Consider the following 16555-nt stretch of genomic DNA (forward strand, 5'->3'; position numbering starts at 1 on the left):
TCCTTCATCAAATTTCATGATTTATGTGTATATGATGCAAAAACTCAATGTAGTTATAAATTAAACACAAAAACTCAACCAAAGCCAACAAAATGTGAAATGTAGGTCATAGTGACCTTCTTTTGTGGTAAAGGTGTGGTTATAATACATTAGAATGCTGTTACATATATCTGATTTAATTTATATTTATTGTAATTTTATTTTTTGTTTGTCAGATTTATATATTTTTATTCTATTACATGCTATTATAATATAAATTTGTTTATGTGATTTGGATTTTTTTCTCCAGAAAACAGTCTGACCTTGACTGTTCATTTGTAAACGCTTAAAGCTGATCTAGTTCCCGACCTTAATTCAAAATTAGTAAGTCACCTGAATATTCATTTTTACTGAGGGAATAATAAGGGTGAGATCAAGGCTGTTTCGAATATGTTACCGTAGGCTTATAAATAGTTGTTGTGAAGTAAACAACTTTTTTAATTTTATTCTTAGAGTAAAATGATTGGTTTTTGTCAGGGCCACAGTGAGAGTACATCATGTAAACATATCACGTGCCCTTGTGCAGTTATCTGTGTTGTGCAGTATTCAAGTTTTATAATGATGTTTATTGAGAATTTAGTCAGTCTGGGCTTAAAACACTTGATGTCAAAGTGTTTTCTTCTGTAGTAGCCAGTTATCAACTTATATGCTAATTTTTCTTCAGATTATTTGGTTTCTAAAAGATTAATTCATTTCTCTGGAAATATTTTGTGTGCTCATACAGAATTCTTGAACAAAGATATTTCTTAAAAATTTTATACAGATTTCCAACACTGAAGTGTTATTTCTTGTGTTTCTACAGGGAACTTTAGACAACAGCACTGTATAGGATACAGCATACGTCATCACATTCCATCTGGGTTTTTCATCGGGACTTGAATTCATTAGAATATTTCATTATTAGGACTTATAAAATTTATTCGTGGATTATTCTTGGATTATTTTTGGATCTGATTCTTAAAACCATAAGTTCTTTTTTGTTTCATTTCTACAGTGTTTTTTTTTCTTCAGGGAAATAAATTATTGGTTAAATTTTTCAAAGCTTGTTGTTTTCACTCTTTCTTTTGTTACTGTTTATTTGAGCCTAAACACATAAGAAATACAATTATGTAATTTGATGATGCCAGGATGAACAGTGCTTGAGAAAAAAACTTAAAATATAAAATTTAACTAAAGTTAGCAAAGCAGGACAAATGGTAGTAGTAACATTGCTTGTAATGAGGTCGCAGTGCTCATCAAAATGGCCACCCTCTGACCAAGTCTCATGATTCAGTTACACATCAGTATGTCTACTCATCAAAATGCACCCTCTGACCAAGTCTCATAATTCAATTATACATCAGTATGTCTACTCATCAAAATGGCCACCCTCTGACCAAGTCTCATGATTCAGTTACACATCATTATGTCTACTCATCAAAATGCACCCTCTTACCAAATTTCATGATTCAGTTATACATCAGTATGTCTACTCATCAAAGTGGACGCCCTCACCAACTTTCATGATTCAGTTACACATCAGTATGTCTGCTCATCAAAATGTATGCCCTCACCAAGTTTCATGATTCAGTTACACATCATATGTCTACTCATCAAAGTGGACACTCTCAACAAGTTTCATAATTCAGTTATACATACATCAGTATGTCTGCTCATCAAAATGGATGCATTCACCAAGTTTCATGATTCAGTTACACATCAGTATGTCTACTCATCAAAGTGGATGCCCTCACCAAGTTTCCTAATTCAGTTACACATCAGTATGTCTACTCATCAAAATGGATGCATTCACCAAGTTTCATGATTCAGTTACACATCATATGTCTTCTCATCAAAATGGATGCCCTCACCAAGTGTCATGATTCAATTATATATCAGTATGTCTGCAGAATGTCAAAAACTTTGGCTAAACTCCCCAAAAATAAACCAAGAATGTACATGAATGTACAAAGTTATCCCCCTAGCAAGAAGGTAGGTGTTATGAAACTCCAAACTGTTGCCAAGAAATTTGGAAAAAAGAATGGTTCAGATTTGTGAGGCTGCACATGTGTATACACTTTTCACTGAGCAGATGCAGATGACTGACATAGTACAAGCACTCTTGTCTACATTGTAGACATAGTACAAGCACTCTTGGCTACATTGTAGACATAGAACAAGAGCTCTTGGCTACATTGTAGACATAGTACAAGAGCTCTTGGCTACATTGTAGACATAGTATAAGAGCTCTTGGCTACATTGTAGACACAGAACAAGAGCTCTTGCCTACATTGTAGATATAGTAGAAGAGCTCTTGTCTACATTGTAGACATAGTAGAAGAGCTCTTGCCTACATTGTAGACATAGTACAAGTGCTCTTGGCTACACTGTAGACATAGAACAAGAGCTCTTGCCTACATTGTAGACATAGTACGAACACTCTTGTCTACATTGTAGACATAGTAGAAGAGCTCTTGCCTACATTGTAGACATAGAACAAGCACTCTTGGCTACATTGTAGACATAGAACAAGAGCTCTTGCCTACATTGTAGACATAGAACAAAAGCTCTTGGCTACATTGTAGACATAGTATAAGAGCTCTTGGCTACATTGTAGACATAGAACAAGAGCTCTTGCCTACATTGTAGACATAGTACAAGTGCTCTTGCCTACATTGTAGACATAGTATAGGAGCTCTTGGCTACATTGTAGACATAGAACAAGAGCTCTTGCCTACATTGCAGACATAGTATAAGAGCTCTTGGCTACATTGTAGACATAGAACAAGAGCTCTTGCCTACATTGCAGACATAGTATAAGAGCTCTTGGCTACATTGTAGACACAGAACAAGAGCTCTTGCCTACATTGTAGACATAGTACAAGAGCTCTTGCCTACATTGTAGACTAAGCTATCTTTTGGATGTTTTCTTAATTGCAATAAATCAAAGATCAAATTTAATTTGGCTAAAAGATTACACAATAATGCTAAGTCAGTGCATAAACTAATGTTTAACTAATTTAATTTTCAACTTACCATTCTTTTGATCATGATGAGTTTTGGTCCCAGTGTAGCATTGGCAATGTACAGTTTCATGACCCTGACATAGAATATGATACAGTTGACACAGTAAATGGCCTTGACATCCATAAAGGAATTACGTGAAGTTATGTGGACTATGAAGCCAACCAGAGCCAGGATAAAATTCAGAAGGTCAAGGACTTTCAAACTACCATACCAGTCTCTTATCTTGCCCCATACTGTCGGTGATGGAAAACATATAAACTAGAAACAATAAAATAAAATAAAGTTTTAGCATATTTTAACATTTTCAGGTAACTAGTAAGTCATTTTTAGATATTCTAATCTAACATGATATGGAGTACACACTGTATAAAGTGTGATCATCAATGCAATGATATGGTTCACTGCATTTAAACATGTATGTCCATTCCTCTGCCTCTTTAAATTCAGTCACAGCAAATTTTATGAATGTTTCAGTACATTTCAAGTGCTTTAATATTGTATGTCATGTTTTCCTGTGATGAAAATATAACATTAAAACTGGGTACGAAAGGATAATATAATTAATTTCACTAGAGAAAATTGTATTTGCTACACTTTACAATTGGCCACTTTTGGAATGTTGCCATCTATAAATAATGTAAATTTGGTTCCACTCATCAACATTTTTTTTAAAGTTTCCTTTCTTTTTGACATTGTTTGGAGCTAAATCTACACATTTCAAGTTTTTCTATAATTTTAGGTTCATCTGTGAAACAAACACAGGAAACAGGAAAGTCTTTGACATGAGAATGATTTTCCTGTTGAGAAATGATTAATATTTTTTCATTCTATTCATCAGCTCAAAGACAATATACTCAATTTATATAAATCATTCATAATATTCTTGTAGAAAATTTGATTACTATAATTCCCACTCCTTTTGTAAAAGCCTGGAACTACATAGTGTTTATTTTACACATTACATGCACAATTTCTTGCACATAAGACAAATATCCATCTTTCCACACCCTTCATCGACCCTGGGACAAGGTACTGTAAAGTTTCTGTATGACAGAAATAATGTTATTGTAGATAAGACAGTGTCTATTTATTCCACACTATTCATCAACTCTAGGAAAAACTACTGTAATGTTTGTGTATAATATACATAATTGTCTTCAAGGTAAAACAATGCCTATTTTGTCCACATCTATCATCAGCTTTGGAACAAAATACTCTAAAGTTTATATATAACACACACATAATGTTTTAATACCTAAACCCCCTCCATCAGCCCAGGGATAAAACACAGTAAAGATTGTGTACAAAACACTTAATTTTCTTGCAGGTAAGACAATTTCTGTTTATTACCACTTTTCATCAGCCCAGGGATAAAATACATTTTGTTGTGTATAAAATACATGATTTTCTTACCGATAAGACAATTTCTGTTGATAACCACTGTCTCCAACTTCATAATTTTCTTGTACATAAGACACTTTCTATACTTTTGCTGCAGATTTTGCACATAACACACGAGATAAATAAAAACTATTTTAAAATGTTCTTGCACAATAATATGGCCATACTATTTTAAAGTGTTTAGTGGCTTTGGTTTGTATTTGTTTAGCAATAAAATTAAAATTTCTTGTAGGTTATTAATGTGCTACATACAATCAATACCTGGTTTAATTGAAAACAGCCTACTTTATGGTACTTTGCATTTGCAACAAGTGTATGCTGAACATATCTTAATTAATACAGTTTAATATAGGACACTATACAATAAATTCATTTACATGACTATTCTTTTCCATATTCTTCATATTAATAAGTTTATTTTATCTACTGAGAATGCTACTTGCTTTATTAAAATTGTATATTTGACTTCAGCTTCAATAGCAGATGAAACTACTCAATCTCTAACTTTTATTATTATGCTATTTTGTATAGCATGCTTTATCAAAATTTATGAATCCTGTATTTGTTCTGCAAGGGCAACAACTCTGTGCAACCTTAAACATGGTCAAAAAGTCTCCAGCTGTTTCCGTAATGTGCAAGAAAAATTGTTTGAATGAAAATAATAGCCATTTTGAATGGCCCTCATGCCTTTGGTTGCTAAAACATAATAATAACTTCTATTGAACAGATGACATGTCATCACTAACAGAAAGGCAGAAAACTGAAACCAAATGATTTTTCAATTTTGTAAATAAAAATAAAAATGTTATAAAGTTGCTGGAATACTGTTAAAAATTAAATATGCAGGTATTTCATTGATTACTGAAATTTCATACAATGATATTTCCTAGACCTGTCATGTCATAAAACTCTGTTCTCAAAATCTAGCCAGATGTGTGTCCATGAAAAACTTAAATCAAGCCAGATGTTTGTCCATAAATAAAATAATCTAGCCAGAAGTTTGTCCTCCAAAAACTTACCAAACTTGGAAGAACTAGTATGAGAGTCTATTTCAGAGACTAAAAAGTATTCAACTTGCTTCAGAAAAAGGCGAAGATACTCTGACTGCCGAACTCAACAATTCTCTAAATTGCACATCACCGATTACTTTCCATGCTTTGATAGGTAAGCCAGCAATGACTGGATGAATTTTAGCCAGGTAAAACTCTACTGGTTTTGGATAAGTTTTTTATTGGTTTTAACTGAAGATTGGCATCATTTGTATCAGTTTAAATGTCTTCATGCCAATATGATTTCTGTCAAATTTGGTCATATTGTGTTAAGGCGATTTTTAGAAGAATTTTCAAGTTTTAGTACCAGCAGCCTAATTTGATGATGGATTGGCATCGAATCTAAAAGACCTTCATGCAAGAATGTTTTCTTTCAAGTTGACTCTAATTCTGTTGAGTACCGGTAGTTCTGATAAGTTGCTTAAATGTTTTTCTGTTTTAAGTAAAGAAGGCTACACTTGATTTAGGATTGGCATCATCTGAATAAATTTTAAAAAGCTTCATGTCAGAATGATTTCTGTCGAATTGGGTCAAATTCTGTACGCTGGTTTTTCGAGAGAAAAAGTTGTAACAATTGTAAATGGACAATGCATGATGGATAATGCACATTAGATGAGGGACCATACCTTAAACTCAACTGACACTTTGGTCAGGTAAGCTAAAGTTCAAATCAACAGAGAGTCCTAGTTTAATAGTAACTATTTACATAAAATATGTAATTCAAAAATTAAGAAAGCTGTTTTTAGTAAATTTTCATAAAAGATATATTAAATTAAAAATAATAATAAATGCTGCATGTATTTAAAAACATTTGCCCCCAGATACTTACTGTGTGCACATCATCCAATATATATGTGGTGATCCACACCATACATAAAATCTCAATTGGTGTGATCTCATAGGCTGTAAAATCCACCAGAATCAGGTAGGTAAACAGTATTGTAAAAGCTAGGTACATAAGCTGAAAGGTAAGAAGGACAAAATAAATGTATTTAACTCAATTTCTATAACAAGGAAAAAATGTATTTAACTCAATTTCTATAACAAGGGAAAAAGTATTTAGCTCAATTTCTAAAACAAGGAAAAAATGTATTTAACTCAATTTCTATAACAAGGAAAAAAGTATTTAGCTCAATTTCTATAACAAGGAAAAAATGTATTTAACTCAATTTCTATAACAAGGAAAAAATGTATTAAACTCGATTTCTATAACATGGAAAAAAATGCATTTAACTCTGTTTGTATAAAATTGTCAAACTCTGATTGGCTAATAATCTGAGCAGACCATTACATATATTCCATCTTTATACTCCATCCTTATACTCAATATTTATATGCAGTATATTTCATCTTTATATTTCATTTTTATACATGATATATTCCATCTTTATATTCCATCTTTATATTTCATCTTTATATTCCATCTTATGTTCCATCTTTATACACAATATATTCCAACTTTATAATCCATCTTTATATTCTATCCTTATAACTTTATATTCCATCTTATAGTATATACTTATATACAATGTTTCATCTTTATAGTCCATCTTTATAATCCATCTTTATAATCCATCTTTATACTCTGAATTTATACACAGTATTTTTCATCTTTATATTCTATATTTTTTACTCCATCCTTATAATCAATCTTTATATTCCATATATTCCATATTTATACTCCATCCTTATAATCAATCTTTATATTCCATATATTCCATATTTATACACAATGTTTCATTTATATATTCAATCTTTATACTCCATCTTTATAATCCATATTTATACACAACATATTTCATATTTATATTCCATCCTTATAATCCATCTTTATATTCAATCATGTATTCCATATCTATACACAATATATCTCATCTTTATAATCCATTTTTATAATCCATATTTATACACAATATGTCATCTTTATATTCCATCTTTATACACAATATATTCCATCTTTATACACAATATATTCCATCTTTATATTCCATTATATATTGTATATTTATACACAATATAGATGAATTTCCTTGTGGAAAGGACATGGAGTAAACAACAATATACAGACTGGTATGATGGACTGATCCTGAGGCAATGAGATTTCCTTGCATACATGCCACAACAGCTAAACCCTGTCTGCCTGTCTGGACAGGATTCAAACTTGTTCATTACTTGCTCTGAGCCTAACCTAATATCTGAGCCACCATGAAGGTGAGAAAGATTACGACAGAATAAGAGGTTGCAAGTCTATGCCAATGCCAAAGAAAACAATGGGAATGCTCCTGGCATGTAAAAACAGCACTCACATTGTTTTAAAGTTGACAATCCTTACACTGAGCTGTGCATTTTATACTTGTTCAGCACCAAGAAGAATTCTACAATGTACTCTCCACGTTTGACCTTAATCCTTCAGCATGAAAGGCAGCACGCAAGGTATTTTCCCATCAGACAACCCTTTGATGAAGCCACAAATATGATACTTGTTAAGTGACAATTAACAGAAGGCAGTTATTTATCTGTGATCTTGCTGCACGAATGACACCTGTTCAGTTGCATCCATTAATAGATTTCACAAACTGTATGACTGAATAAAGTGTCACTTACAGAGTCCAAGCCGTTTCCATACAAGCAACCACAGATGACAATAAAGATGACAAGGAATCAGAATCAGACGATAGTTATAATAACTAGATGATGATGGATGATTTCTTTATTCAATGAGAAAGATGAGAATGTATTATAGGATAGTGACATTCATAGGATATTGTGAATTACAAAAGTGTGGAATTACTTTCATTGTTATTTATTGAAGATGTATGGAGTTTTATTATGAGTTGGATGATTCTGGACCACTTTTATACCAGTCATTGACAGTAACAGAATTCAAGGATTTATCATATAAATCAATTTCAAATGTCACATCTTATGGATTTCTGTGGATTTTATGACTTGAAGGTGGTAAAGTTGTAAGTTAAAAATTTATTTGTTATAGATTCCATCCAATAATATTTATAGGTTTCTGCATTTGTATGGGAAAATATGAACAAGTTTTTCGAATGGAAATACTGCACGACCCTGGGAGTGCAGTATATCCATCTGACAAAATGAGTTCATATTTTCCCATATAAATGCAGTAGGCTTTTTATTATATGCTCATTTTCTTATTCTACCTAATGCTTAATTATATTAACAAAATACACTACAAGAAACAAAGTAACTGAATGTATGCCGTATTCCAAACTAAATACACAATTGCAGATTCATCATTACACAACAACAACATTACTACTGTGCGCATAACTCAGCCCAGATACATTTGAACTTAGTTGCAAGCTCGACATAACTTTTGAAAGAAAATGGAGTGTCTAGTTAAAATTGAAATTTGGAGTTATATTGTGAATGAATGCGCATTGCAGCACCTTTTCCATTTGATCTGGAATGAATAGATTTTGGTATTTTTTTCAATCTATGAAATTTCGTGATTATGGACTGGATTTATATGTGACAATTCCAAATGAAATACATTGGATTGAAGAAGCGAGGGAGAAGCATGTTGACATCTGCAAATGTGTTTCTGTTTCTGTCACTGAATGTTTGAAATCATAATATGGGAAAAATATGAAGTCTTTCAATTGCAATTATTAAAAAGACGCTATGGAATTTAATGACTATTTCATTTTGAGTGCAGTAAGGGGATGTAACTGCACTTATATTAGAAATTACAGTACAATTTCGAAATGTGTAACAAAGATTGAGAACCTATGACATGGCTCATTTAATTTGGATTTGCAGAACTAAGAAAGTACATTTTGAGGAAATTCAGGATGTAGAACTGTAAGTATATCTATTTGCCATTCTTATTACCAGCTAAAGAAGACAGTATATCCCTTGTCACTTGTATGTTATTTGTAAGGACCCTTTCTGGCATCAACTGTATAGCTAACCTAAATCCAAAACATTGTATCAAAATAGTTAACATGGAATGTGCCAAAGCAGCTGGAATTTGGCAGTCCACAAAACAACTGCTTTACTTCATTCAGAAACAAATTTAATCAACCAAAACATAAAGTGCCTACTACACGAGTGTACATGATTTCTTTACAAATCAAAAGTGCTGGCATCTGCATCTATTGTTTGTTTACAATAGAAAGTAGTTCCTTTATGCATGTGAATGCAATATGAAGGTGTTCAATATCATAAAATATTGAATGATTCTGACAATGTAAAGTTAACAGAGAATAAAATGAGCATATAATAAAACTGTATTTTGCACTGGCTTCAACTTAATATTTCTCTGCATCCAGTCTGATTTATTTGCTTTTTCAAAGTGCAACTAGGGATCATTGAAGACAAGTCATCCTTTCTGACAGATAAAACTTGCAAAGAATATCATGACTTATAGGAGAATAAAAAAGAAATTAACTTTTTGAAGCCAAATGTTGTGGGCTTTCTTTATTCTTTTAGTCGAATTGACTTATAATCAAGTATATTCAGTAAGCAGAATTTAGCTCGATCAACAGAAAAACAAATCCCTCCTTTCTAGACCAACTGGAAAAGTTGTTCCAATTACAATTTTAAGTAGAGCAAAGTTAGATTCCTTTTTAAATGTGTAACTGAGAGACTGTGTAATTTTAAGTAGGGCAAAATTAGATTCCTTTTTAAAAGTGCAACTGAGAGACTGTGCAATTCAGTGCTCACTGGGCAGTGCTGTGTAAACATGAATACTGCACCTGTGTATTTGTTTTAACTATAGTTGTGTATTCACTTTGAAATGTGAAAGAAATTCATTTAATTTGCTTCTTGCAGTGTGTTCTTTTTATTACTGAACTTTAGGTACAAAACCGCAATGACAATAAAATAAAAAGGTTACTACTTTTTTATATCAAATATGAACTCAAACTTGTTCATACTTCACATACAAATGTAGTCATATATACATATCATCCATCAGTTATGTCTAGAGCTGTCTATGTTTAAATTTGGGCTTGTATAGTATCATCCATCAGTTGTGTCTAGAACTGTCTATGTTTAAATTTGGGCTTGCATAGTATCATCCATCAGTTGTGTCTAGAACTGTCTATGTTTAAACTTGGGCTTGTATAGTATCATCCATCAGTTGTGTCTAGAACTGTCTATGTTTAAACTTGGGCTTGTAGAGTATCATCCATCAGTTGTGTCTAGAACTGTCTATGTTTAAATTTGGGCTTGTATAGTATCATCCATCAGTTGTGTCTAGAACTGTCTATATTTAAACTTGGGCTTGTATAGTATCATCCATCAGTTGTGTCTAGAACTGTCTATATTTAAACTTGGGCTTGTATAGTATCATCCATCAGTTGTGTCTAGAACTGTCTATGTTTAAATTTGGGCTTGTATAGTATCATCCATCAGTTGTGTCTAGAACTGTCTATTTTTAATTTGGGCTTGTATAGAATCATCCATCAGTTGTCTAGAACTGTCTATGTTTAAATTTGGGCTTGTATAGTATCATCCATCAGTTGTGTCTAGAACTGTCTATGTTTAAATTTGGGCTTGTATAGTATCATCCATCAGTTGTGTCTAGAACTGTCTATGTTTAAACTTGGGCTTGTATAGTATCATCCATCAGTTGTGTCTAGAACTGTCTATGTTTAAACTTGGGCTTGTATAGTATCATCCATCAGTTGTGTCTAGAACTATGTTTAAATTTGGGCTTGTATAGTATCATCCATCAGTTGTGTCTAGAACTGTCTATGTTTAAATTTGGGCTTGTATAGTACCATCCATCAGTTGTGTCTAGAACTGTCTATGTTTAAACTTGGGCTTGTATAGTATCATCCATCAGTTGTGTCTAGAACTGTCTATGTTTAAACTTGGGCTTGTAGAGTATCATCCATCAGTTGTGTCTAGAACTGTCTATGTTTAAATTTGGGCTTGTATAGTATCATCCATCAGTTGTGTCTAGAACTGTCTATGTTTAAACTTGGGCTTGTATAGTATCATCCATCAGTTGTGTCTAGAACTGTCTATATTTAAACTTGGGCTTGTATAGTATCATCCATCAGTTGTGTCTAGAACTGTCTATGTTTAAATTTGGGCTTGTATAGTATCATCCATCAGTTGTGTCTAGAACTGTCTATTTTTAATTTGGGCTTGTATAGTATCATCCATCAGTTGTCTAGAACTGTCTATGTTTAAATTTGGGCTTGTATAGTATCATCCATCAGTTGTGTCTAGAACTGTCTATGTTTAAATTTGGGCTTGTATAGTATCATCCATCAGTTGTGTCTAGAACTGTCTATATTTAAACTTGGGCTTGTATAGTATCATCCATCAGTTGTGTCTAGAACTGTCTATGTTTAAATTTGGGCTTGTATAGTATCATCCATCAGTTGTGTCTAGAACTGTCTATTTTTAATTTGGGCTTGTATAGTATCATCCATCAGTTGTCTAGAACTGTCTATGTTTAAATTTGGGCTTGTATAGTATCATCCATCAGTTGTGTCTAGAACTGTCTATGTTTAAATTTGGGCTTGTATAGTATCATCCATCAGCTGTGTCTAGAACTGTCTATGTTTAAACTTGGGCTTGTATAGTATCATCCATCAGTTGTGTCTAGAACTGTCTATGTTTAAACTTGGGCTTGTATAGTATCATCCATCAGTTGTGTCTAGAACTATGTTTAAATTTGGGCTTGTATAGCATCATCCATCAGTTGTGTCTAGAACTGTCTACGTTTAAATTTGGGCTTGTATAGTATCATCGATCAGTTGTGTCTAGAACTGTCTATGTTTAAATTTGGGCCTATGTAGTATCATCCATCAGTTATGTCTAGAACTGTTTATATAAAAATTTGGGCTTGTGATGTATCAGCAATCAACTAGTAATTGATTCATCAGTTTGGCAAATTGAGAAATACAGTGAAACCTGCTACAGTAATCACCTGCATACAAAAGGTAAAACAATAACACAGACAACGTATATATACTTACAGCACCATAAGAAAATTTACTGATTGGTGAGGTGTAAAATATAATCAGTTTCTGAAGGAAGGTAACAGCTTTATCTGAGGCTGTTTCAATCTCAAGAGATAATATCAATGGAGGGAATAATGCAGCAAACAGCACCTAAAAGAAAGACAATAATAATAATAATAATAATTACAAGATAACAACATTACAAAATGTTTTGCAGATAAGGACAGTTGTGATAAGGGTTGTTCCAGAAGTAAACGTGTTACATATGTGCTGAAGCACATTCTCAAGGGCCCATAAAGGGCCCCATAAAGGACCCCATAAAGGACCCCATGATTATATCAGTATTATTCATGATACAGAGCTAAGATATGATATATCTATAATCATATCAAATCTCGTGGTCCTTTCGTCTTTAGGCGGTCTGTCAGATGTGGGGTGGGGACATATTAGTTGTATTTCTAGTCCTTTCATCTTTAGACGGTCTGTCAGATGTGGGGTGGGGACATATTAGTTGTATTTCTAGTCAGCAGATTACAAACAGACAGACAGACCTATCATCTGTTCATTTGCCATTCTAATTCTTGACAAGGTATAACAATTACTTCCAAAAAGACTACCTGTTAGTTGTCAGTGATTTTTATTCAATCCTCTAAACTCATCTTGGTCACAATACTCTTTGTTTTTTACTGCATGAATACTTTTAAAACATCTTATTACCAATTTCATGTCTTTATTTAAACTTGGAAGTCATTACAGTGCTATTTTCAAAACAGAAGAAATAGTGCAATTTTCTCACGCAAAGGAAATCTTATCCAAAACAATTCAATACACGGGAGTGGAGATGACTATATATAAACAGAATCCCTCCTGCAGATGCAAAGCAATTGCTACAGTGCCAGCCACTCGTTTTGTGCAGTGAATGCTAGCTCTATATCTGATTAGTCTTATTATTTTTACTCTGGACTTGAACATTAACAATAACTACCAATCAGAATTAAATGTGACATATATCTCTGCATGACACACAAGAAGAGTACCCCTTAAATTTGATACAAGTAGACATAATGAGACAAAACAGAAAAACTTCACATAATGTGGTTATTAAATAATCAGTAAAATACTTATGCCCTATATAATAATAATACTAATAATAATGAGGACTTTGTATAGTGCCTAATCTTTAGAAGCTCTAAGCGCTTTACAACATTAGACAACACCTATAAGATAAAAAACATATATAATGATATGATTACAAAAACAAACGCCATGAAATTAGAAAACATAAAAAACATGCTGAAATTATTTAAGGTAGGAAACATTATTAGGTCTTTAAGTTTGTTCTTGCAGTCGAAATAAGTGAGTTTTGAGAGCCCTCTTGAATGTGATCACTGTGTCTTTGTGTCTAAGTTCAGTGGGAAATTCGTTCCATGTTGCTGGGCCTTGGTATGCAAAAGAACACTGTCCATATGACTTTGTTTTCATAGTGGGAATAATGAGTTTACGATTGTCAGAAGAGGAGCGTATGTCTCTTGCTGGTGTGTACACATGGGTGAGGTTGGATAGGTATGTTGGACTGGAGTCCATCAGTGAAATGTAAGTACATCAGTGAAACATGGGGGACAAATCTGGAATGTGTTTTTTATGCTGATAAATGTTAACAGTGGCTAAGTGTGCTGAAGGGATAAAATAATCAGTATGAAATTGGAGGGGAATGGGTTTGTTAATTTGTGAAAGATGAGTAGGTGTTGTCAATAGTTTTTTCTTTTTAATCACAGAAATGAGTGTGTCTTCCTGCTATGGATGTATCAGATGATGAATTTGTTTAAATTCATGAATGCTGAAGACTGAAGAAAATTTAGATTTGAAGCATACCTTTTGCCAAGAGGATAGAATACCAGTTTTCCACTGAGTTCCTATGGAATTCTGACAAGCGACTGAGGACAGAAATTTCTGAAAACAGAAAACAAGAGTAATGATTAAGATATGAGACCATAAAAGGCAGCATGATTCAAGCAGTCCAGTATTTACCATAAACTTTATCAACCAATCAAAATAAAAAACAATCCCAACCTACATTAAACAAAGGTCTTTTGTGTACACTTGATTTGTTGTTCTTAAAATTATATCACAACAAAAACTAAATGTTTTAATTATTTACAAGTAAAATTTGTGTATAAGCTTATCTTTTACAACTCTTTTCAGCTTGAAAATTAAACTTAACAATTGTATGACCTTGCTGAGTACTGTACGCTGAGAACCCTGATAGTTGCATAATGGCATTGCATAATATTTGCAACTATTTAATTCTGAGTTGGATCACCAGTCCATCAATTTAATGTCTATCAATGTAATTTAGCCAGAGCTTTTCTCATGGTTTTCTGTTTATTTTCACCTCAGAGACACCACACCATACATTGCAGATGACGTTATATAATAAGCATTATTAAAACATGCTTTAAAATCAACCTAAAAGTAATATCTAGAATTAAACCTGATCATTTGCTGATGCAGCCATTTGCATGCATGTGACAGAGTCCCAAGATGGGGACTTTCTCTCCACTAGGATCATGGCCTTGTCTGGGTCCACACTGTGACAGGCATCTAAGACACTGGTTGCAAGGTTTTCAAACTCTCTGAAAAATAATTAAATAAATTACCTCCTTCATATTATATTTGTTACATTTGTTTCTTGTTTTCAAGCAGCACATTATCAAGTCATCACAAATGTAAAAGTATACCCATAATAAATACCTGCCCTTCTTTGACAGAATTATCTGTCATGTGAAAAATGAAACCTGACAATAATTATAAAAATGATGAAACTATTAATAGTTTGTCCTTTTTGTTAAATTCATTTTTTCAATCTCATATTATTTAACTAACGTTTGAAGTAACATATTTTTCTCTGACATATCTGCCCATTATACATCCCTCCCTCAATAACTCATGCACATTGTGGTCCACAAACATAGACCACACTATAAGCAAGGGTACGAGTTATCATGGGACCTCTAAAACTTGAAAAAATCATCTTAGACATCAAGAAAACTGCAGGGTGGGAGGTTGTATGGAACTGGGCTGTTTAATGACTGAATCCTCATTTTACAATCACATTGATAATGTGGGTATTATGTCACAGCTTTTGGTTTTGTTGATTAGTCTGGTTCCCAGAGTGGAATAGTATGATGCAAAGTTGGAAGTTGATGTAACAGGGAACTAGACACACTGTCGAAACACCACCAAACAAGATTCCAATTTTTACAAAAACTAGTGACAAAAATATTTTGTGAGACAATTGCCTATGTTGAAACTCAATTTTTGCATTGTTGAAACTCATTTGCCCAAAATGGTCCATATCTATGAAACCAAGCTCTTTATTTTACAAAGTATTCATTTAGCTTGGTTGCCTTGCTATCTTTAATCACAGTTATGAACGAGCCCATTAATTTAAGGTAGTTTTATTATGTTACATAAACAATAACATTTATAACAGTTTCGACTAATCAAATCATTCGTGAGTTCAACCGCTCTGGTGGCCTAGTAGTTGGAGCATTCACCTCAGATGCGGGAGGTCGTGGGTTTGATCCCCAGCTGAGTCATAAAAAAGACTTGCACAAATGGTACTAACAGCTGCCTCACTTGGCGCTCAGCATTAAGAGGTTAGTGTTAGGACTGGTCAGCCCGGTATCATGATAATGTGACTGGGTGGGACATCATGTCACATGTCTGCGGCATGATGCCCCAGTGCTAGACATCACTATAAACTGCCACACTGTAGACTGGAAAATTGTTAAAAGCTACGTTTAAAAAAATCCAAATCACGCCAAATCCAAAGATTCGTGAGTTCACCCAACATATGACCAGAGCTGTTAGATTTTAAGTATGTAGGATTTGCATGCCTTTTAACTTTTATTTTATTCCACATCTTTTATTTGATTAAAAAGGCATAATTTGATAATACAAAGGAGACCAGCTTTTAATTCAGTGCAAAAATACTTCCACAAGTTAGTTATCAAAACACGGTTGGCACTTAATTAGGTTCTCAGAGAAATGCTAATGTGGACATAGTTGTTATGGTAGATAGATACATTTTACATTTAAATA

General features: G+C 33.0%; 1 protein-coding gene across 1 annotated transcript in view; it reads right to left on the reverse strand.

Moving 5' to 3' along the window:
- The window catches only part of LOC149774573 (transient receptor potential cation channel subfamily M member 8-like), a 97552-nt gene that overhangs the window by 27986 nt on the left and 53011 nt on the right, over positions 1-16555 (reverse strand). The window contains exons 16-20 of the mRNA XM_089945023.1: positions 14943-15084; positions 14324-14401; positions 12467-12601; positions 6325-6456; positions 3055-3303 (exon numbers count right to left, since the gene is read on the reverse strand). Coding sequence (XP_089801149.1) covers positions 3055-3303; positions 6325-6456; positions 12467-12601; positions 14324-14401; positions 14943-15084 — 736 coding nt within the window. The remainder of the gene's footprint in view (positions 1-3054; positions 3304-6324; positions 6457-12466; positions 12602-14323; positions 14402-14942; positions 15085-16555) is intronic.

The sequence above is a fragment of the Sinohyriopsis cumingii genome, unplaced genomic scaffold (assembly GCF_028554795.1).
Source record: "Sinohyriopsis cumingii isolate HCF-2022 unplaced genomic scaffold, ASM2855479v2 utg000198l, whole genome shotgun sequence".
NCBI lineage: Eukaryota > Metazoa > Mollusca > Bivalvia > Unionida > Unionidae > Sinohyriopsis > Sinohyriopsis cumingii.